Here is a 22389-nt window from a genome sequence, read left to right as displayed (position 1 = left end):
AAGGATGCTAAAAATCAGTTTTTAGACATCCACAAACTTTAATTTGCCTGGTGGTATTCCAAATGTGAAATCTCTGTCCAATGATCAAAAAGTGGACATATTACTGTAGAAGCTAAATTATCTAAGTCTTGACTTTCTTGCTGTAAAGGAAATAAGAAGAAAGAAGGTATAATTAAATAGAAGAGGTCATTTTAAAGGTACTCCATAAAGGTAAAGAAAGGAGTTGGTGGAGTGGATTATTACAAGGTATGTTTAATCATCAGATTGCAGTACTAATGATAAGCATTTCCAAAAAGGCTACCAAGAAAATAACTGCAGCTTATACACCAATATCCCTTATTGAGGCAAAATACATCAAAATTTCTACAAAGAACTTGAATAAGACCCTTTAAATCAAATCTAATATACTCTGATACGCAGTGGCCTCTATTCAAAGGAGAGAAAATGTGAAGACAGAGAGAAATATATTGAAAAGTATGGTTCACAGCTACACCCAGCAAAAGAACTCTGGGAGATGATTATCAACCACTACATAGAATTCCCAATCCTTCTATTTTTATCCGCCTGCATTTTTTATTTCCTTCACAGGTTAATTATACACTATTTCAAAGTCCAATTTTTTTTGTACAGCAAAATAACTGTATGGACATGTATACATATATTGTGTTTAACTTATACTTTAACATATTTTATATGTATTGGTCAACCTGACATCTGGGGGAGGGTGGGGGGAAGGAGGGGAAAAATTGGAACAAAAGGTTTTGCAATTATCAGTGCTGAAAAATTACCTATGCATATATCTTGTAATTAAAAAGCTATAATAAAAAAATTTAAAAATTAAAAAAAATAAAGTCCCATGGACAGCATTAGTATGCTATGGTCCATGTGGTGATGAAGACTTGCATGTAATTGAACAATAAAAAAAAAAAGTATGGTTCAGGGGAAAAAAAGACAACCAAAGACTTTAAATAAAAGTTTCATGATTTTATATCATAAATATTTTCTTGGGGAAAAAAAAACGAATTGGTAGGTTCTGGATATGGCCAGCACAAAATAATATCACAAAGAATTTAAATGCTTACAAATCAACAAACAGGAAAAGATTTGTGTAGATATCAGAATTATCCCTAAATCAGTCTAGAGCTAAGATCAAAATTTGTTTCTCTACAATCTTTTCCTTGGTAACTTTTTCAATTAGAAATTGTATCTCTCTAGCATTGTAAATAGGATTCAATCCAGTTGAAGCTTATCATCAATTATAATTAAGCATCAATTATATAAAACCTATTGGCTGCCCAACCTGAATTATGCACTATGGAGTGATATCTACTAAAAAGATAAGAATCTTGAACTTTATAACTAATAGGTAACAGAGGTGAAGTACATTTACAATATGCTGTGACAGTATGGAACAGGTAATCAATAATCTTAGCACCAGTTACATTTATTTGGAGAAAATAGGATTCTTTTTTACCCCAAAACCACTAAAAATATTTTAGTGAACAGGCATCTTATTTAACATTCAAATGAAAATTTTAGTTTCTAAATAGAAAATAACTTTTAAAATTCCATTTAAAAGTAGGGATATTTAACTAAAATGATAAAGACATCTATGCTTGCATACCATTAAGTCTTTGCTGATATTTCTCAATAATCTTCAGAAGTTCAGTGCATGTCTCTTGAATGGAGTGAAAAACCTTGAAAAATAAAGTTTATTTGGATATCAATTTAAAGAACTATAAAAAAAGATTAAAAAACCCCAACATTTCATAAATAGGCATTTTCTTTGAAGTACTGTGCCAAATATCCTTCATTATGACATACTTAAGTTCTAGTTTTACTTCCCAGAATAATTCTAGCAATTGGGTACAGTGAATTTTCCTAAGCAATACAATGGCAACTTCATTCAAATAATATTAAGCATCATCAAATCTTAATAAACAAGAAACATACAATTATTCATTAAAAAATTTAGTTCTAGTTTGGCTTTCCTTCAAGGCCCAGCTGATGAGTGTTCCAGGAAAATAAGCTGATTTTAATAGGCAAAATATAATTAGGGAGATAATGTAAAAATTTTACAAAATATTGCAATATTAACTAAAAGTTACTTCAACATTATCTTCTCCTCAGTAATTTTCATATCAATGATTTCCCCTATAACAAAAAGTTACTATATTAGGCTGCAGGGAATGTCTATACATAATTGAAGTATGCACTCTTTTTTGTAGCTCTCCATGAAATCCTTTAGCTTACTCTTTGTGTCAATGACAAGCATAGGTTTTTCAGAGAAACTCTTTCCAAAAAAGTAACACACTTTAAGTTTTATAAAGCTAGACTTAAAAAAGCTCTCATTACTAAATTCTCCTGCTTTATACATCACAAATAATTATCGTTAATGTTTGTGACTACTATGAATCATTGCTAGCATCATGTGGAATCCTTTGAAATTAGGTTTCTCTGGGGGTTTTTTGAAACGATCTTGATTACTTATTAAAAAAGAATTAACAAAATAATTGCTGCCTTGATGGACAGATATAATAGTCAATTTTTCATCAGAAACAAAAGTTGTATTGGATTTGGAACCTACAACTACGCTTATGGTGACAATTTTAAAAGATATGATTTGATCTTTTAAAACAAACACTATATGTATGAAACACAGAATTCTCCAATAGCTGCTAAAATTACCTGACTTAAAAGGGAGGGCTTCAGCAGGTAATATATCATAAAATTATATAAAAACATAAAGGCATCAATAAAACTTTTAAAAATTATCAGCCAGAGACAATTCAATTATAGAAACACCCCCAAAATTATACTTTTGTGAAAACAATGTTGAAAATTAAAAGACATCAAATAAAAGATTCTATCCCCTTTTTACTTTATCTATTCTATTCAAAGTACATTTTATTTCACATAAGTACACACACACACACACACACACACACACACACACTATGTGCTTAGTAATTCAGACTCTACTAATTCCTCAATCATCATAACCTGACCTGAAATTTACATTTAGAAATATGAATAAACTACTTAAGAAATTAATACTACAAGAAACTTCAGGAGTCATAACTAATCTTCTTACTAAAAGAAATTATTTCAAGGATTTTTATTTATTATTTTTATTGCAAATGGTGGTTGATTATAAACAACTTATCTACTTATCAAAGTACATTCAATAAGCATACTGCTTAGAAGTACCTTTTAACAGTTAATTTGAATTATTACACACTCCTAAAAGTAATAAAACATTTCTTTAAAAGAATATTCAATAATTAAAATTTGTGATTTACTTAGTTTCAGTTAGGTTCACAAGTTTAAAGCTAGACATATTTTTCATTCCATGGTCATTATTGTCATACTTGCTAATTCATAAGAGAAAGTAGCATCTGTTTGAAACAAAATATTTTTTAAAATTAAGAAATCCTTACTGAGATGTACAATGATTCACACATCAAGTATATAATTTAACAGATAAGTCTTAGTTAACTCTGATATGATGTATTCACACTCTAAGGTCATACATTTTACCTCAGGTCCACTCATTTCAAGTAGTTCTATGCTTTTGCACTGATGGAATTTTTATATTTACCTCCAGTTTGGCATCCAGCTCTGCATCAGATGCTACCACATGCTCATCCTCTTTTTTTCCTGTTGCTTTGATTAGGACCTGTTTGGTTTTCCAGTATTTCTTTTGCATTCTGCTTACTACTGACTGGTCATCCTCTGATTTACTTGTCCCAAAGGAATCCATGAAGTGACTATAAAAAAAGATCAATATTAAACTTTTGAATAACTAATATTAATCCTTATTGATAAGTTGAATCTCTCTAGAATGACAGATAATTCAAGAAGTTAACCATTATTTCCTTTTAAAAATGTATATTCTATTCACTGATGAGAACTTGGACAAGAATTGAAAACAAGTAAAAACATAGATGGAACTGATGTAATCAAGTATTTTACAAACCTGATAGAAGTAATATACTGAAAAAGAAACAGTATTAGTAAGTTGTTAGACCTGGAAAGCCTTGGGTTCAGGTCTAACCTGTGACATATATTGGTTGTATTATCTTGGATGAGTCACTTAACCTCTCACTGTTCTAGGCAACTTTACAAGTTTATAAATTGCCAAAGAGTTTCTGATTTTCACTGGTAGAGAGTTTCCTTATCAAGAGTTCCTCTAAGAAAGTAAGAGTTCCATTTATCAATGAAATCATAAATCCAGATAAAAAAGTATTATAAACATTTACATAAATCTTTTATTATTTATCATGGGATTATAAGCTTGCCTCCTTTATTTGATCAAAATTTCATATTTATTGAATTGAATTAAATTTTCCCCTTTTTTTGAAAAAACTAATTCAATGATACTATTTAAAATGGTGTTACTGAATCTTTGAAAATTTAGCTAATTGGAGTAGAGGTGAGTATAATAAGACTTTAAATAGCAAAACTGTCTAGGAAAAGTTAAAATAGTAATTATACTATACAAATGAGGTATGAAAGCAAGAATACAGGAGAATTAGATGGGAGAAGAGGGCTAGTAGTTCTGAAATCCTACTCACATTGGAAATGAACTAAAGAGGAAACTATATACACATATACATATGTATATGTGTGTATATGTATATATATATACATATATGTATACATATGTATATATGTGTGTATTGTGTATATATAAATATACACACATAATATTTTATATATACATACACATATACACATAAATACATATTTTCTCATCTGGGTCAGAACACTCACAAACATCAAGACATGTTTGATAAAAATGATGGGGAAATTCATAAGTTGCTAAATGATGAACGAGAACACCATAGAGTGTAACAGCAGGATAGTACACCCATCTCTAAGAGGCTAGTCCTTCAAAAGTAAAGGACAATTGAAACTTAGAGAGATGCAGGATTCTTGGCTCAGTAAAAAGACAGATGAAATTCAGTTTTATGCTAATAGCAATAATCCAAAGCATTTTTATGATGTACTGAAGGCTATTTATGAATCAAAAACCTATGGTACATCTCAGCTACTCAGTGCTGCTAGAGCTACACTGATTAGTGATAAGGACATGATCCTAGAGAGATGGGCTGACCACTTCCATGGTGTTCTCAACAGACCATCATCGATCAGTGCTGAAGCTACTGACCGTTTACCTCCAGTTGAATCAATCACTCCCTAGCTGACGTTCCAACTGAAAAGGTTCTGAAGGCCATTAGGCCACTTTTGTGAGGCAAAGCACCGGGTGCTGATTCTGTTCCTGCTGAGATTTACAAAAGTGACTAAAAATTTCCAGATTATATGGCAAGAGGAAATTATGCCCCAAGAGTTCAAGGATGTCCTCACTGTCCATCTTTGTAAAGGTAAAGGGAATAGACTGTCCTGCAGACCCTGCAGGGTCTCTTTCTCAGTTACTGCTGGCAGCTCCTTAATAGGCTGACCTTACACTTTGAAAAAAGCCATCTACCTGAGAGCCGGCATGGCTTCAGAAGGCACTGAGGAACAGATGATATGGTGCTTATTGCCCAAAGACTCCAGGAAAAAGTCCAGGAGCAGAACGGAGGTCTGTATACAACCTTTGTAGATCTGACCAAGGCTTTAGACATTTCATTCGAGAGGACTTATGGAAAATTATGCCAAAATCTGATTTCCCAGAGAAGTTCATCAGTATAGAACATCAGTTTCATGATTGCACGCTTCCCAGGGGTCTGGAAAATGGGCAACGCTCTCGAGCTTTCCCAGTCACTAAGAGAGTAAAACAAGGCTGTGGGTTTGCTCCCATGCTTGATGTTTTCAGCCATGTTGTCAAACACTTTCATTGAGGACAAACAGAATCAGAGTCAGCTGACAGTAAATTTTTCAACTTGAAAAAGGCTACAAGCCAAAACTAATGCGGAGGGACTACAGGCGCATGATTTTTTTGTTTGACTTTAATTATGCACTCAGGGCAGCCTCGAAGTTGAGATGCAGCAAAGTAAGCATCAATTCTCTGCTGCTTTCGCTAATTTTGGCCTAAGAATTAACACCAAGAAAAGGCAGGTCCTCCATCAGTCAAAACCACCCCATCCGTATGTGGAACCATCAGTTATAGTACGGAGAAAGTTTCAGTGCTGTGCATAAGTTCCCTTTCCGTGGCAGTATACTTTCCAGGGACATCCACATGGATAATAAGAGTGAGACAAATATTGCCAGAGCTAGCTCAGTGTTTAAGAGGCTCCAAAGGAAAATGGGGGAGAAGGATTAAACTGACCACCAGACTGGACGTCTATAGAGCCCTTGGTCTGACTTCATTGTTGTACGTCTGGGAACCCTGGACAGTCTACCACTACCACGCCAGGAAACTGAATCACTGCCACTTGAATTGTCTTAGGAAGATCCTGAAGGTCACCTGGCAGGATGAGACACTAGACAGTGAGATCTGTTCTCAATCTAAACTGCCCAGCATTCAAATCCTACTTCAGAGAGCCACTGGGCTGGCCTCTCTGTTCAAATGCCAAAATGTACGCTTGTCAAAAAGATTAGTTTATCGAGAACTCACCCAGGGCAAGGGCTCACAAGGTGGTCAGAAAAAGCCATACAGAGACTCTCTCTAGAGAGACTCTCTCTAGGTCTCTCTTAAGAACTTTAGAATCGATTGTGAGACACTGAGACACTGGCCCAGGACCACCCAGCATAGCATACCCTCACCAGAAAAGGTTCTGGGCTCTATGGACAAAGTGGGAGTGAATTCGCTCAGAAGCTCCTGCTAGTCTGGTCACAGCCACAGTTGGACACCCTGTGACTCGATTCTAACATGGCAATGTCATCTTGGTTCACGTCAAGAACAAAGGACAATACCCAACCAACACCCACACATATATACATATGTACATACATATATACATATAGATGTATATGTAAGCATACACACAACCACATAGGCTCCAAATCTATAAGGAAATAAAAGGGAGGAAACAGAGGGGTATATAGATTAATGGGAATGGGATAAAGAGGGAAGGAAAGGGTGGGGGGAGAAGATGAGAGAAGGATCCATGGCGAGGAGGGGGTGCGCAGTAGAGGTAAGTAATAGCAAGGCAAGTTAACAGGTAGAAGTAAGACAGAAGAATTAGCAGGGATAATAAATAAGAGATATACACAAACACAAAAACAATGATCAGGAGTAGCATTTATTAGGGAAAAAAGTAGAGGTAATCATTTACATATACATTTAATATAATATATGTGTACATATCATAATCACAGTAAGGTTTTAATTACATTCTTATTAACTAACATCCATTATACTTTAGATTGAGCCCAAAGCTAAAGCTTTATAGTATTCAAATTCAAATTCTTTCTCTGATAACTAAAACCAGAATGACCTTAGATAAGTTATGTCTATTCTGTTTCCTCATCCCCCCCTCCATTTTTTGCTATTTTACTTATTTTTTTAATGATAGCTTTTATTTTCAAAATACATGCAAAGATAGGGTAGTAATCATTGATCTCAGATAAATCAAATTCAAAAAAGATTCAATCAAGAGAGAAATATACATTATATATCAGCCATGTTAATATTATTTTAGATGTATAGATATATGTGTGTGTGTTACATATAACTGTATAAGTATTAAGGCATATATACGTATATTTATATGTGTAGGTGTATATCCAAGTATGTGTATATGTGTGTACATATGTATGCATTCATAAATATCTCCATGCTTAACTGTAGCCTGATTGAGGGAATTGGGAGGGGGAAGAAAGGGAAAAGAATAAAGCCCAAAGTACCCATCAGAGAACAAAAGAAACCTCCAGGAAAGGGACCCACATGTGCAAAAATGTTTGTGGTAGCCCTTTTTATAGTGGCAAGGAACTGGAAACTGGATGCCCATCAATTAGAGAATGGCTGGATAAATTATTGTATATGATTGTTATGGAATATTATTGTTCCATAAGAAATTATCAGCAGAATGATTTCAGAGAAGTGTGGAGAGACTTAGATCAACTGATGCTAAATGAAATGAGCAGAACCAGATCATTGTATTCAGCAACAAGATGATTATGTAATGATCAATTCTGATGGGTCTGACTCTTCAACAGCAAGATGATTCAGACCAGTTCCAGAGATCTTGTGATGGAGAGAGCCATCTGTAACCAGTGATAGTACTGTGGGAATTAAGTAAGGACCACAACATAGTATTTTCACTCTTTTTTGTTGTGGTTTGCTTGCATTTTATTTCCTTTCTCATTTTCTTCCTTTTTGATCTGATTTTTCTTCTGCAGCAAGATAATTGTAGAAATATGTATAGAAGAATTGCAAATGTCTAACATATATTGGATTACTTGCTGTCTGGAAGGAGGTGGAAGGAAGAGAGGGAGAAAAAAATTGGAAAACAGAGTTTTGCAAGGGTTTTGCATCTATCCATATGTTTTGAAAATAAAAAGCTTTATAAAAAAGATTATAATAGAATCCATGAGAGCAGGTGAAATCATAAAATGAGAGTACAGAGAAAAGAGAAGGTGGCCTAGAACAGAGCCTAGGAAAACCATAGTGGGCAAAAGGTAGTAGATGAAGATCCAGTAGAAGCACAGCCAACTAGCAACCAGCAACTACAACTAGCAATGACCCCAAAGAGCCAGAAAAGGGAAAGTACCTAAAAGGAGAGAGAAATTAACAAGATCAAAAACTGCAGGTCAAACAAGATGAGGATTGAAATTAGGCCATGATAGTTGGCAATTAACACATCTTTGCTGACTTTGGAGACAGCAATTGCCACTGAATGATAAGGTCAGGAACTTGAGAGTAAGAGAGGGAATGGAGGGACTTTTTAAGGAGTTTAGCTAAGGAAATAAAATAAAGATGAAGAAGGATAACTAATAGGGATGGTGAGAATCTAAGGATTTTTCTTAAGGAGGAAGATAGTTTGAAAATTGAAGCATAAATGATGATAAGAGATTCTCAGGATGAAAGAGAAGGACTTGAGAGGCCATCTATTTCAAATCATCAAGCAGTTGTGCAGACTGACTGACAGTCTTAAGTGAAGGAGAATCTACTAGCTTCCATGTCAACTCATTTCACTTCTGAATGGCTCTAAATATACAGAAGTTATTCCTTCCAAGAAATCTAAGTCTGGCTCTTCAAAACTTCTACCTAAGGCCTAATTCAACCCTCAGGGCCCAGGAGAACAAGTCAAACTCCTCTTCTATACAGTAGGTCTTCAAATCCATAGAGAAGACTTTCTTTTTCCCCCTAAGTCTTGTCTTCCCTAGGGTAAAATATTCCTGATTTCTTCAGCCAATTTCCCCATGAAGATTAGCATTGGCACTGTGGGTAAAATCTTCCCAGGAACCAGAAAACATGGGTGCTGGTCTCACTTCTGATATTATGTTAGCTGAGGAATCATTCAGCCTTTCAGCGTCCAGCTAACTCTCTAAGAAAATAAGTTGCTTGATGACTTCAATATTTATACGATGACATTTTTAACACACTGGCCTCCAAACTCACTAACTCCTCAACTCCCATGGCCTTCACCCTCACTCTTCCTCAATCATAAGATGATCACACCAAAGACCTCATTATTACATATTCTCACCATATTGAAGTTTAAAATTCTCTTTTGGTCACAATCACCAATTCTATTTTTAATACTACTTCACACCTCCTAAGTCAATTCTTCTTCTTGACCACAATCACCATTTCTGTCATCCAATGATCCCTTGGACCTTCTGCCTCCACGCGTCTCTGCTAGGTATACTCCTTCATAAAACTGTATTTTCTCCTAGAAAAGGACTGACGAGGCAATAAGCATCTTCTGCCCATTCCCCACTAAAAGCAAACAGTAGCCGCTCTTTACGCAGACGCTAATGTCCTAAGCTGCCAGCACACCAGGAAGTGAAAGCCCACCTAATCTCGGAAGGACCCTTGTAAAACCAAGCAGCACGGAGGGGCGGATTGGAGGAGGACCAATGACATCACAAGTGACGTCTTGCCTTTCCAGAGAACTGGAGTTAACCGAGAAAGAGCGGGGCAAAGTCATCGGCCTCTGCCCCTCCCCGAGACTCAGCAGCGGGGCAAGAACCTAACTGGTGCCACCCGCCGGCCATAAAGTCAAAGGAACAGCCCAGAATCAGTCAGCTGACAGGGATCCGGGGTGCCTCGAGGACCTGCTCACGTGGGCAAGCGCGTGCCCCACGCGCCGAGGACGGGCCCTGGGAGCGGCCGGCCGGGAGACTGGCGGTGAGCAGGGAGGGCGTTCCGGACGTGGGAGCGGCGCGCACAGGCAGAGAAGCAGCCGGGCACTGGCGCGCTCAGCAGGAACTTCGGGAGGAGGAGGAGGAGGAGGAGGAGGGCGCGTCTTATCTCGCAGAGAGTCTGGCGGGCATCACGCAGTGCTCGCCTCACAAACTCTAACGGCTCGATAAAGCCTGCGCAGGGCCCCTCCCCTGTCATGGCCGGGAGCCAGGGATGAGCGAACCAAACGTCACTGTCCCATTGCTGAGTTTGCAGGGTGTCCTGAGCCAGCTGGATGCTGACTGCGAGATCCCTGCTTCTCCAAGACCTGTCAGACCCCTCTACAGTCTAACATTCTATCTCACTGTCCTCTTGGCCAGAGACTGACCATGCGCCCCACTGATAATAGGGGGCTCCCCATGTGTCCCACTGATGGTAGGGGGCTCCCCATTTGTCCCTCTGATGGTAGGGGGCTCCCCATGTGTCCCACTGATGGTAGGGGGCTCCCCATTTGTCCCTCTGATGGTAGGGGGCTCCCCATTTGTCCCTCTGATGGTAGGGGGCTCCCCATGTGCCCCACTGGTGGTAGGGGGCTCCCCATGTGCCCCACTGGTGGTAGGGGGCTCCCCATGTGCCCCACTGGTGGTAGGGGGCTCCCCATGTGCCCCACTGGTGGTAGGGGGCTCCCCATGTGTCCCTTGGTAGCAGGGGGCTCCCCATGTGTCCCACTGATGGGAGGGGGCTCCCCATGTGCCCCATTGGTGGTAGGGGGCGCCCCATTTTTGGACATAGCCTCAGCATGGATTTGTTTTGCTTGAGTGATATTTATTTGTTAAAAGGCCTAGGCTCCCTCCCCTGATTTTGTAGGAAGGAGGTACTGTGAAGGAGAGGGGGTAGTGATGATGATGATGACAGAAGCAGAAACAGCAGAAGCAGAAGCCGAAGCAGAAAACAAAAACAAAATCAAGAACAAGGAGGAGAAGAAGAAGGAAGAGAAGAAGAAAGCAGAAGGCCATTATAATATTGAAAATTACACAATGAAATAAGCAGAACCAGGAGATCATTATACACCTCAACCATGATACTGTTTGAGGATGTATTCTGATGGAAGTGGATCTCTTCGATAAAGAGAGCTAATTCAGTTTCAATTGATCAAAGACGGGCAGAAGCAGCTACACCCAAAGAAAGAACACTGGGAAATGAATATAAACTGCTTGCATTTTTGTTTTTCTTCCCGGGGTTATTTATACCTTCTGAATTCAATTCTCCCTGTGCAACAAGAGAACTGTTCGGTTCTGCACACGTATATTGTATCTAGGATATACTGTAACCTATTCAACATGTAAAGGACTGCTTGCCATCTGGGGGAGGGGGTGAAGAGAGGGAGGGGAAAATTGGAACAGAAGTGAGTGCAAGGGATAATGCTGTAAAAAATTACCCTGGCATGGGTTCTGTCAATATAAAGTTATTATAAAAAAAATTACACAATGATTTGAGGGGGAAACCAAACTGTACAGAAAAGAGATACACAGTTTCATGTACCTATTTTTATATTAAATTTTGTACATAGAATGCTCGGTTTTTAGTTATTAAGTTCAGAATTTAAGATTTTTTTTAAAAAATCTTATTTCTGACAGAGCCTGTCAGAACCTGGTGATGCTTCACCAGATTTTTCACTTCCCAAGGATACCAAGGTAATGATTACTGAAGATAAAAATTTTTATCTATTGTCTCTGTTCCCACATTGAAGCTTTGGGATCTCTGATAATTAAAAGTGGCAGAAGAGAAAAAGAAAGTGGCAAGGAGAGAGAGCTTGCCTTAGTAAGTATATTTGATATCCACTATTTTAGAGACTGGGGTCTACTCCTATGTTCTTGGTTGTGTGGGACATTCCTTATCAGCATAATTCAAAGCTGGGGTATTAAATGGCAGTAACAACAACAAAAAAAAAAGAATGAAGATGTCATTGAGTCTAACAATTCTTTGTCTTAAAGAAAAAGATGTTTCTTTTCTTCCCCAAAGCAAAATCTTCTAACTTGTGCCTTTCTCTCAGGAAATTGTTTCATCAATCATTTCCCCTTCTTCTCAAATCAAGTCCCTTCCTATCTCCAATCTCACAGAATAACAATTTCAGAGCTGAAGGGACTTCCAATATCATTTAGTCTAAATCATCTTCATATGGCATCACCACTTTATTCTTGCAAGCTATGACCTTCATAATTAGGCCCCAAATCCCATTTCCTTTTCTGGTCACCATATTCTACTACCCTCCCATATATTATCGTCCACAAAAATCCCAGAACTTTTACAGACCAACTATCTGACCATGTCTCTCACCTATTGTGCTTGTTAAGCTGATTTATTAACCAAAATGTAAAACTCTATTCAACCCTAGTAACTTTCATCTTATCAAGTTCAAGAACTTTATGGATTCTGATTCTATTATGTGCTGTGTTGTCTATTCAGCTCAACTTTATGTCATCTGAAAATCTGATAAGCATGGTATTTATCCCTTTATCTAAGTCACTGATAAAACATGTTAAATAGCATAGGTCCCTAAAATATTCAAGTAAATACCTCCTCCTATGCTGACACTGAACCATTAACAATAATTCTTTGACTTCATTCAATCAGTTCTAAAACTATATCACTGAGTAATCATCTGGTTCTTATTTAGTTATACTTTCTATAAGAATAGGGAGATTTCACCAGATGCTTTACTAAAATCTAAGAAAAAATATTTATCACATTCTAATGATCTATACTTTTTTTCATTACAAGACTGACAGCCATCAACAAATTTGAATACTTCCATATCAAAAGATGCGCAAAAAAATAAGATTGCACATGAAATGATGAATCTATCAAGTATAATTTGGGGTTTTTAAAGTATACATCAACTCTCATATGTGTGATAGGATCAAGGTCCTCCAATTTAAAGCAACAGGGAGAAATGGAAAAGTGGTAACAAAGCTATTCCCAGGACCAGACAGAACTTGAAGTTTTCTGGTTAAAGGCATAAAAAGATTTCAGGTGCCACTATAAATTGCCGTATTGACCAGACACATTTCCATATAGAGATAAAATAAACTATCTAGATTAATAGAAAAGAAAAAAGAAAATTTAAGTAACCTTATTTTAGAAAAGGAAATTGAACAAGTTTAAATTCTCTTGGAAAAAAAACTTCAGGACCAGATGGATTTATACACAAAATTTGTCAAATATTTAAAGATTAATTCAGACATAACATAAACTATGTGGAAATGCAAAATGGAATTTTTAAATCATAATAAATTAAATAGTTTTTGTACAAACAAAATTAATGCAGCCTAGAAGAGAAGCAGAAAACTGAGAAAAAAAATTTTTACATCCAGTGTTTCTGACAAAGACCTCATTTCTAAAATATATAGACACCTAAATCAAATTTATAAGAATACAAGCCATTCTCCAACTGATAAGTAGTCAAAGGATATGAACAGACAATTTTCAGGAAAAGAAATTAAAGCCATTTCTAAACACATGAAAAATATTCTAAATCACAATTGATTAAAGAAATGCAAATTAAGACAACTCTGAGGTATCTCAGATTGGCTAAAATGACAGGAAAAGACAGATAAATATTGCAGGGGATATAGGAAAACTGGGACACCAAAACATTATTTGAGTTATTGTGAACTGATCCAACCATTCTGGAGAGCAATTTGGAACTATGCTCAAAGGCCTATCAAATTGTTCATACCCTTTGATCCAGCAGTGTCCCTACTGAGCCTGTATTCCAAAGAGATCATAAAAAAGGGGAAAAGGACCCACATGTGCAAAAATGTTTGTGGCAGCCCTTTTTGTAGTGGCAAGAAACTGAAAACTGAGTGGATACCCATCAGTTGGAGAATGACTGAATAAATTGTGGCATATGAATGTTATGGAATATTATTGTTCTATAAGAAATAAGCAGAATTCTTCTTAAAATGATAAGTAGTATGTATCTAAAACAGAGTAAGAATCATCTGTAATAGGAATAGGTTAGAAATCCTTTTTTAAGATCAGAGGTGAAGCAAGGATGTACTTTGTCGCCATTATTTAATATTGTATTACAGAATGTGGGGAAAATAGGTACTCTAATCCATTGTTGATGTAGTTGTGAATTAGTCCAACCATTCTAGAATGCAAAATGCCCCCAAATCTACTAAACTATGCACATCCTTTGACCCAGTAATACCTCTACTAGGTATCCAGAATCTGAACAAGAGTAGATTGCTCCTGGACTCTGCCCCTGTTACCCAGTTGAAAAGCTCCACTGGTTCAGGGCCATAGAATTGAAGCTCTCCCTTAGTCTGATATTCCTGCCCTGATTACTCTTATAAAGGCTGTAGGTTGGGCTGGAATAAGACCACACACTACTCCTAAGCCACACTACTGCTTCAGAACTTGTTCTTCTTTTAGCATATTTTCTAAGACTTTTGACCTTTCTCATTGAAAACTGCCTTGGGTACAAATTTCTTCCTCAATCTACACAGGTTCTGGGACCTGGAACCTTGTATTTGGTGACAAAGTTGCCAGTTGGCACTTGTTGCTGCATCCTTCATGAAGTCTGGGATTTCCCAGGGCAGGAATGTTTCCCATGGAGCCTATCATTTAGAGAAGTTCCAAAGTAGCACAACTAGGTGAGAAAAGAAAGGAGGGGCTGCGTGGAGAAAGGTCCCAGAAAGGCAGAAAAGAATGAGCTCACAGACACAGGCAAAGGCATTAGTCCTAGTAAGTAGCAGGAATATTTTTTCTGTGTTCAGTTAGATAATAGCAAGTGAGACAGTGTTGAGAAGAGGGAGCTGAGGGTGTCCATGTTGAAAGCCTTCAGTGTTCTCAATGAAGAAGGTAGAATCTGTAATGTCTTAATCCAATTAATAACAGAATTATTAATCATCAGAAATGACTCTTTACAAGGGATCACGCTCTAACTCTTATGAAGAAAATGACAAATGAACTTTATTCTATCTTTGACTGACTTTAGTGTTGCAGTTACTGACTTTTACCACTAGATGGTGATCAAGAGCCAAATTTATTTTAAATTTTTTCTGAAATTTAAAGAGGGATCAAAGAGAAGTGGGAATTTATTGTATGTGAACTTGAAAAAATTCTTTACTCCTTATATATTTTATATTTATGTATTATATCTTTATATATTTTTAAAATTTCATCTTCCTTACTTCCTGTTATAATATCCTTGAAAGCTGGGTCTGTGTTATATGTATCTTTGTAGTTCCACTAATTGATAGAATGATTTACATTGGAGGTATGGTTTCAAGACCCAAAAACCTCTATGTTCAACTTCAATGTTAGAATGAAATAAGGTACTTACAAGTCATTGAACAATAATCATAAGGAAGTTTACTTTTCCCCAGCACAACAAGGATATGTTGAGTCATTTTCAGTCATGGCTGATTCTTCATGACCCTATTTTTGAGATTTTCTTGGCAAATATATTGAAGTGGTTGCCATTTCTGTTCTCCAATTCACTTTACAGATGAGGAAACTGAGACAAATAGGATTAAATGACTGGCCCAGGATGGCATAGTTAGTGCTTGATGTCAGATTTGAACTCAATCTTTCTGACTTGGGGCCCAGCACTCTATCCACTGCACCACAAAGCTGCTCATGCAAAAAGGACAACAAAGCACTTAGTCAACTAGCACTTATTAAGTGTTTACAATATGCTGGGCACTGAGTTAAGGGCTGAGAATACAAAGAAAGGCAAAAGACAGTCCCTATCTTAAGGATTTTACAGCCTAATGGAGAAGACAACACAGAATATGTACAAACAAAATATACACAGGAGACATATACAGGATATAAAGGGAGTATGTGAAATGGAAGGCACTAAGATAAACAACTGTAGCTGGGACTTGAAGGAAGCCAGAGAGATGAGGAAGAAAAGCATTCCAGGTAAAGGGGCCACCTAGTGAACACCTTTGGAGTTGGAAGCTGGCATGATGTGCTGAGAAACAGCCAAAAGGCTGGTGTCACTGGATCATAGCATACTGGATCCTGCATCAGTGGATCCCAGTGGAGGAGTATTAAGTATAGAAAGACTGGAAATATAGAAAGGGATTCAGTCATGATGGACTTTAAAAGCTAAATAGAGGATTTTATATTTGATCCTTGAGGTAAAAAGGAGCCACTGGAGTTAATGAATAGAGGAATGATATGGTCAGAATTGAATTTCAGGTATTTCAGGTTTTTGACAATTTAGTGGAAGATGTCCTGGAATAGGGAGAGATTTGAAGCAGGGAGACCAATCATATCTCTAAACATGGCTCCTCATCTCCTTGTGGAAATCCAGAGTAAGAAGATGGCTTCTGAAACCCATCAAATTCAAGAAGACTAGATTTCATGAGGCTGGGACCCTTTAGGCCCTAGCTGACCAGGAAAATGCATCAGGGAAACTAGGACCAATATGGTCTTGGAACAGCTTTGTCTACTTCAAAGTAAAGCCTTCTCATGTTGCAGAAAGAAGCTGTATCAAGGAAATGTTGGTCCTATGAAAAGTGTTTTACAGGGAGATGTTTAAAAATCTTTACCGAATCGAATTATGAACACTGTAACCAACAGCCTGTACCCCCAAGAATTCTGGAATCACATGGACCAAGTCCAATACTGACATAAAAGGCTCAGTTTTTCTTTCTTTGGTTTAACTGCCTCCACCTTATGTTACTCTAAGAAAAGTTCCTAAACAAAGCTTAAGTATAGATTGTATTTACCTACATTTGAGAAAATGTGAATAAGAATGACCCTGTACTGGCATTTAATACAATATGGGTATTGTACATGAAACAGCCTTTAATTCACCAAAAATGCCTAAAATGCTAAGGAATCATGAGGGCCAATGAATATAGAAACACACATTAAAAAGTGTTCACCCTCAGATGGGAATCAAACTGGTGGTCACTGCCTCGGAAACAATCTTGTGTAATTCTGTTGCCTCCTCTTTTCCAGAGTCCTACACAAATTCCCCAAGACTCATATGGCTTAGATATTCTCTGCTAAAGTTTCCTGTAGTTTAGAGGCTGAACTAGCATTGCTGTCAGTATTCCCTGTCTTTGGTCTTCAAGTAGAATACTGTAGAATTATCTGGACTCTTCTTTTTCTATGGGACATGATGCATCTGGAAATCTTGTCTCTCTGTTATCCATTTCTTTTGCTTTCAAATTCAGTAATTCTTGAACTTGGAATTCCCAATAAGGCATTTTCCAAAATTAGTGTTTCCCAGGGGTTTGTGTGAGAAACAATGAGAAGAGAGAAAATTTAGGGGAAAAGATGTTTTTCTAGTTTCTAAAATGGAGTGGGAGCTCAGGAATGCAGAACTAATGAAATAATTCATGAGAATGTGAACTTCTACTAAATATGAAGAATTATTAGAAGATTCTAAGCTACCTCTTGACTGCCTTGGAATCTGGGTAGAGAATTAAGAAATGAGTCAGTAGAAGTTAAAAAGAGATAAGGGTTGGTGTCTTGGTAGCTACTTTAGTGAACCCACAAAGTTTGCTCGATTCTATCTGAAAGCTTCCTAACAATTACAGGTATCCAACAGAATAATAGGCTTTCTCAGGAAGTAATGGCCTTCAGGCGGAGTCTAGACAACTATATGTCAAGTAGGTGACAGAAGGAAATTCCTTGGGGGTATAGTTGAACTAAATGACCAATTCTTAAATTCCATGATTAATTCTGTAAGTAATATAGAAGTTTTGAGGGGTAAACCAAAGTCAAAATTAAAAATTCAAGGGGTCATGAGGAAAATAAGAACACAGCTGCCAACCAAGAAAAGGAAGGGATACAACTCCACAAACCCTGGATACGACAGATACTTCAGAGTACAGCAAGAGAAGGGAGGATATCATCAATGATCCTGGAGAAGTCAAACCCTTGATTTGACTTCCAAAACTTTCTATGACTTCTGCAACATATTCAGGGCAAGGAATGAGATGAGGCAGATAGGTGGTGACAGTAGTGAGAGAGCACTGGGGTTGAAATCAAAGAGATCAGAGTTCAAATTCTCTCAGAGCCTTTACTAGTTGTGTGACCCTGGCAACTTATGGCAACTTCAACTCCCTCAAGTTTAAAAGGGGAGATAGACTTCACTTCCACTATGTTTACAAAGAATAAACTTAATAATAATAAACTTAAATCCTTGTTCCTTCTCCCCTTCCTGACTACAGTGTTCTAGGATTTGATCTAATCATCACAAAATCATTTGCAAATAGGAGCATTTGGAATCTCTCTTTAATCTGGATTGCACCAGATCTCCTCCATGATTGTAGTGAATACCTTTTGTGAACATTAGCTCCTTGTTTTATGCCTCTATCAATGTCTATTGACACTGATAATGAAAGGTTCCAAGTTATCTTAGTTGTTACATCATTTAAGACATTTTGGATGATTCTAATAAATATAAAATACTGGTTGGAGGCAAGAATCATTACTTCTCATCTTAACTATTGCAATAGCTTCCTGACATCCCAGTTTCCAATCTCTTTTCCAGAATATTCCAACAGCTTTAAGATTAAAATACAAACTTTTCAACTTAAAGACTTCCAAAACCTATGAATGTGAATCAAGAAATGAAGACTAGCAATTTAGAGAAACATAGAAGTACTTACATAAAATGACACAATGAAATAAATAGAACCAGGAAAATATACACAATGACTACATCAACATAAAGGGAAAGAATAAAACAAAACTGAACAATGTTTAATTAAAATCATCATGCTTGACCCCTGAGAAGAGTTAAAGAATATACCTTCCTCTCTTCATTGAAGAAGTGGGTGATTACAGATATTGCATGTATTGTCAGGAAGGAGAGAGCCTTGATAACCTGAAAGGCTTTCCACAGAGTTGGCTTCACTGAAGTGGTGGGTCAGTGGGACAGGTTAGGTCACAAAACACAACAGTCAATGACTATAGCAATCTAGTGTTTGACAAACCCAAAGGCCCCAATTTTGCGGATACAAACTTGACAAAAACTGCTAGGAAGATTGAAAACTAGCATGGCAGAAAGTAGGCACTGACCACACCTAACACTGTATACCAAGATAAAGTTGAAATGGGTTTATGATTTAGACACAAAGGGTGAGAATAAGGAATAGTCTTATTCTCAGATCTGTGGAAAAGGAAGGAATTTGCGACCAAAGAAGAACTAAAGAACATTATGAAATGTAAAGTGGATTCTTTTGATTATATTAAATTTAAAAGTTTTTATACAAACAAAACCAATGCAGCCAAGTAAAAGATAAGGATAAATGTTGGAGGAGATGTGTAAAAACTGGGACACTAATACATTGTTGGTAGAGTTGTGAACTAATCCAACCATTCTGGAGAACAATTTGGAACTGTGCCCAAAATGCTATCAAACTGTGATCCTTTGATCCAACAGTGTCTTTTCTGGGTCTGTATCACAAAGAGATTATAAAAAAGATAAAATAACCCAAATGTGCAAAAATGCTTATAGCAGCCCTTTTTGTAGTGGCAAAGCAGAACAAGTTATTATAGTAAATGAATGTAATGGAATATTATTGTTCAATAAGAAACAATCAGTAGGTTAATTTCACAAAGGCCTAGAGAGACTTATATGAACTGATGATAAGTGAAGTGAACAGAACCAAGATAACATTGTACACAGAAGAAGATTATGTGATAATGAATGAGGCTCTTTTCAACAATAAAGTGATTCAAAGTAATTCCAATAGACTTCTGATGGAAAGAACCATAAGCTTCCAGAGAGAAGACTATGGAGAATGAATATGGATCACAACATAATATTTTTACCTTTGTTGTTTGCTTGTTTTTTTCTTTCTCCTTTTTTCCCTTTTGATCTGAATTTTCTTATGTAGCATAATAAATGTGGAAATATGTTTAGAAGAATTGCATATATTTAACCTATATTGAATTACTTGTTGTCTAGGGGAAGAGGAAAATAAGAGACAGAGAAAAATTTGGAACCGAATGTTTTTGCAAGAGTAAATGCTGGGGGCAGCTAGGTGGTGCAGTGGATAGAGCACTAGCCCTGAATTCAGGAGGATCCAAGTTCAAATCTGACTTCAGGCACTTAACACTTCCTAGCTGTGTGACCCTGGGCAAGTCACTTAACCCCAATTGCCTGAGGGAAAAAAAAAAAAGAGTAAATGCTGAAAACTATCTTTGTATGCATTTTGAGAAATAAAAAGCTATTTTTTTTACTAAAGCTTTTTATTTTCAAAACATGCATATTATTTTCAAAACATATATGTTAAATCCAATATATGCATACACATTTATACAGTTATCTTGCTGCACAAGAAAAATCAGATCAAAAAGGAAAGAAAATGAGAAAGAAAACAAAATGAAAGCAAACAAGGAAGAGAGTGAAATGCTATGTTGTGATCCACACTCAGTCTCCACAGTCTTCTCTCTGGGTATAAATGGCTCTCTTCATTACAAGATCATTGAAACTGGACTGAATCATCTCATGTTGGAAAGAATTACATCCATCAGAATTGATCATTGTATAATTGTTGTTGCTGTATACAATGATGTCCTGATTCTGCTCATTTCACTTAAGCTATTAAAAAAAAAAAGAAAAGAAAAGAAAAGAAAAAAAGAATTGGTCATCACCTGAGCTTAAATGACTACTCAGGATTCTAAAAGGTAAAAAGTGAAAAGAGAAGTGAGATGTTTTGGCTCTGAATCCTGTGTTATTATGTGCTAGTGATTATGTAGCTATCTATATAAGAGATAAGAAATATTGGAGAATTAATATTAGCTCCTTGAGGGACCAACAGCTTAGCTCCAGATTGTAAAGGCTTAGATGCCAGGCAAAGAAGTTTATATTTTATTCTAAAGTAAGAGGGAAGGATCAGAGATTCTTTTTTTAAAATTTGAGATGGATGTGCTTATATATTTTTTATAAAGAATTAAACTGTTGGTGAAATATTTGATACTTTTTACTGTTGCCAAATTTTTCATGAACCTCCACATTCAGTTACATGACCCCATATAAGGTCTCAATCCACAGTTTAAGAAGTTCTGAGATGGATTATACAGATAGATCTGTATAGATCTGTGCTTTATAGTATAATCCATGTAAAGACAGTGTAGACAGCTAAGACAGTGGCTGGAGGGAATTCCAGCTGCTGCCTGAAGTAGTGTCAGATGCAGGAAAGGTGCCATCTAGCAAGTCTGTTGCTCACTCTCCTGTTTTCAGTCACAGATCCAGACAGAGAAGGATGAGCCCAAAGGAGAAACTGCTAGCAGGTTCCATTTGTATACAAGCAAGGAAGGAGTTTAATAGTAACCAGTACTAGTTTTGATCCCAGAAGCAGACCAGGATGAAGCTTGCAATGAAATATGGAAGGCAGGAGTCTCAGAACAAAGGGAAGACTGTAGTTCTGTCACAATGAAACTGCAGAGCCTTCTGGGAGGCTAACTTCCAATCAAGGACAAGTTAACTGTCCCAAAGCTTGGTTAGAAACTTGCAGAGCTCAGTGCAGGAGGACAATGAGCAAACTTTACCCAGGATCACTGAAAGCTTCCATGTTCCTAACAGAAGCTCAAGCTAGATAGTGCCTACAGAACTGTTCAGAGACCAGTTCTGATATAATATCCAAAGTCAAAAAATGGGTTTTTTAAGGGGAAAAAAAGAATCCCTCCATAAAACTACTATGGTGACATGGAATCTCTCTCTCTCTTTTTTTTAAAATTAATTTATTAATTTATTTATTTATTGTTTTTTTTTAAATTTTTATTTAATAATTACTTTATATTGACAGAATCCATGCCAGGGTAATTTTTTTTTTTACAACATTATCCTTTGCACTCATTTCTGTTCCAATTTTTTTCCCCTCTCTCCCTCTACCCCCTCCCCTAGATGGCAAGCAATCCTTTATATGTTTGATATGTTGCAGTATATCCTAGATACAATATATGTTTGCAGAACCGAACAGTTCTCTTGTTGCATAGGGAGAATTGGATTCAGAAGGTATAAATAACCCAGGAAGAAAAACAAAAATGCATTCGTTTCCCAGTGTTCTTTCTTTGGGTGTAGCTGCTTTTGTCCGTCATTTATCAATTGAAACTCAGTTAGGTCTCTTTGTCAAAGAAATCCACTTCCATCAAAATATGTCCTC

The 22389-nt window shown here is 36.8% G+C and overlaps 1 protein-coding gene across 2 annotated transcripts in view; it reads right to left on the bottom strand.

Annotated features, from left to right (window-relative positions):
- The window catches only part of ICA1L (islet cell autoantigen 1 like), a 77165-nt gene that overhangs the window by 49220 nt on the left and 5556 nt on the right, over window positions 1–22389 (bottom strand). For both annotated transcript variants that reach the window (XM_051983760.1, XM_051983761.1), the window contains exons 2-3: window positions 3602–3770; window positions 1625–1697 (exon numbers count right to left, since the gene is read on the bottom strand). In XM_051983760.1, the coding sequence (XP_051839720.1) occupies window positions 1625–1697; window positions 3602–3763 (235 nt within the window). In that variant the 5' untranslated portion in view covers window positions 3764–3770. The remainder of the gene's footprint in view (window positions 1–1624; window positions 1698–3601; window positions 3771–22389) is intronic.

The sequence above is a fragment of the Antechinus flavipes genome, chromosome 3 (assembly GCF_016432865.1).
Source record: "Antechinus flavipes isolate AdamAnt ecotype Samford, QLD, Australia chromosome 3, AdamAnt_v2, whole genome shotgun sequence".
Classification (NCBI taxonomy): Eukaryota; Metazoa; Chordata; class Mammalia; order Dasyuromorphia; family Dasyuridae; genus Antechinus; species Antechinus flavipes.
The sequence above is the reverse complement of the archived record's forward strand: the minus strand, read 5'-3'. Positions and strand labels throughout refer to the sequence as shown.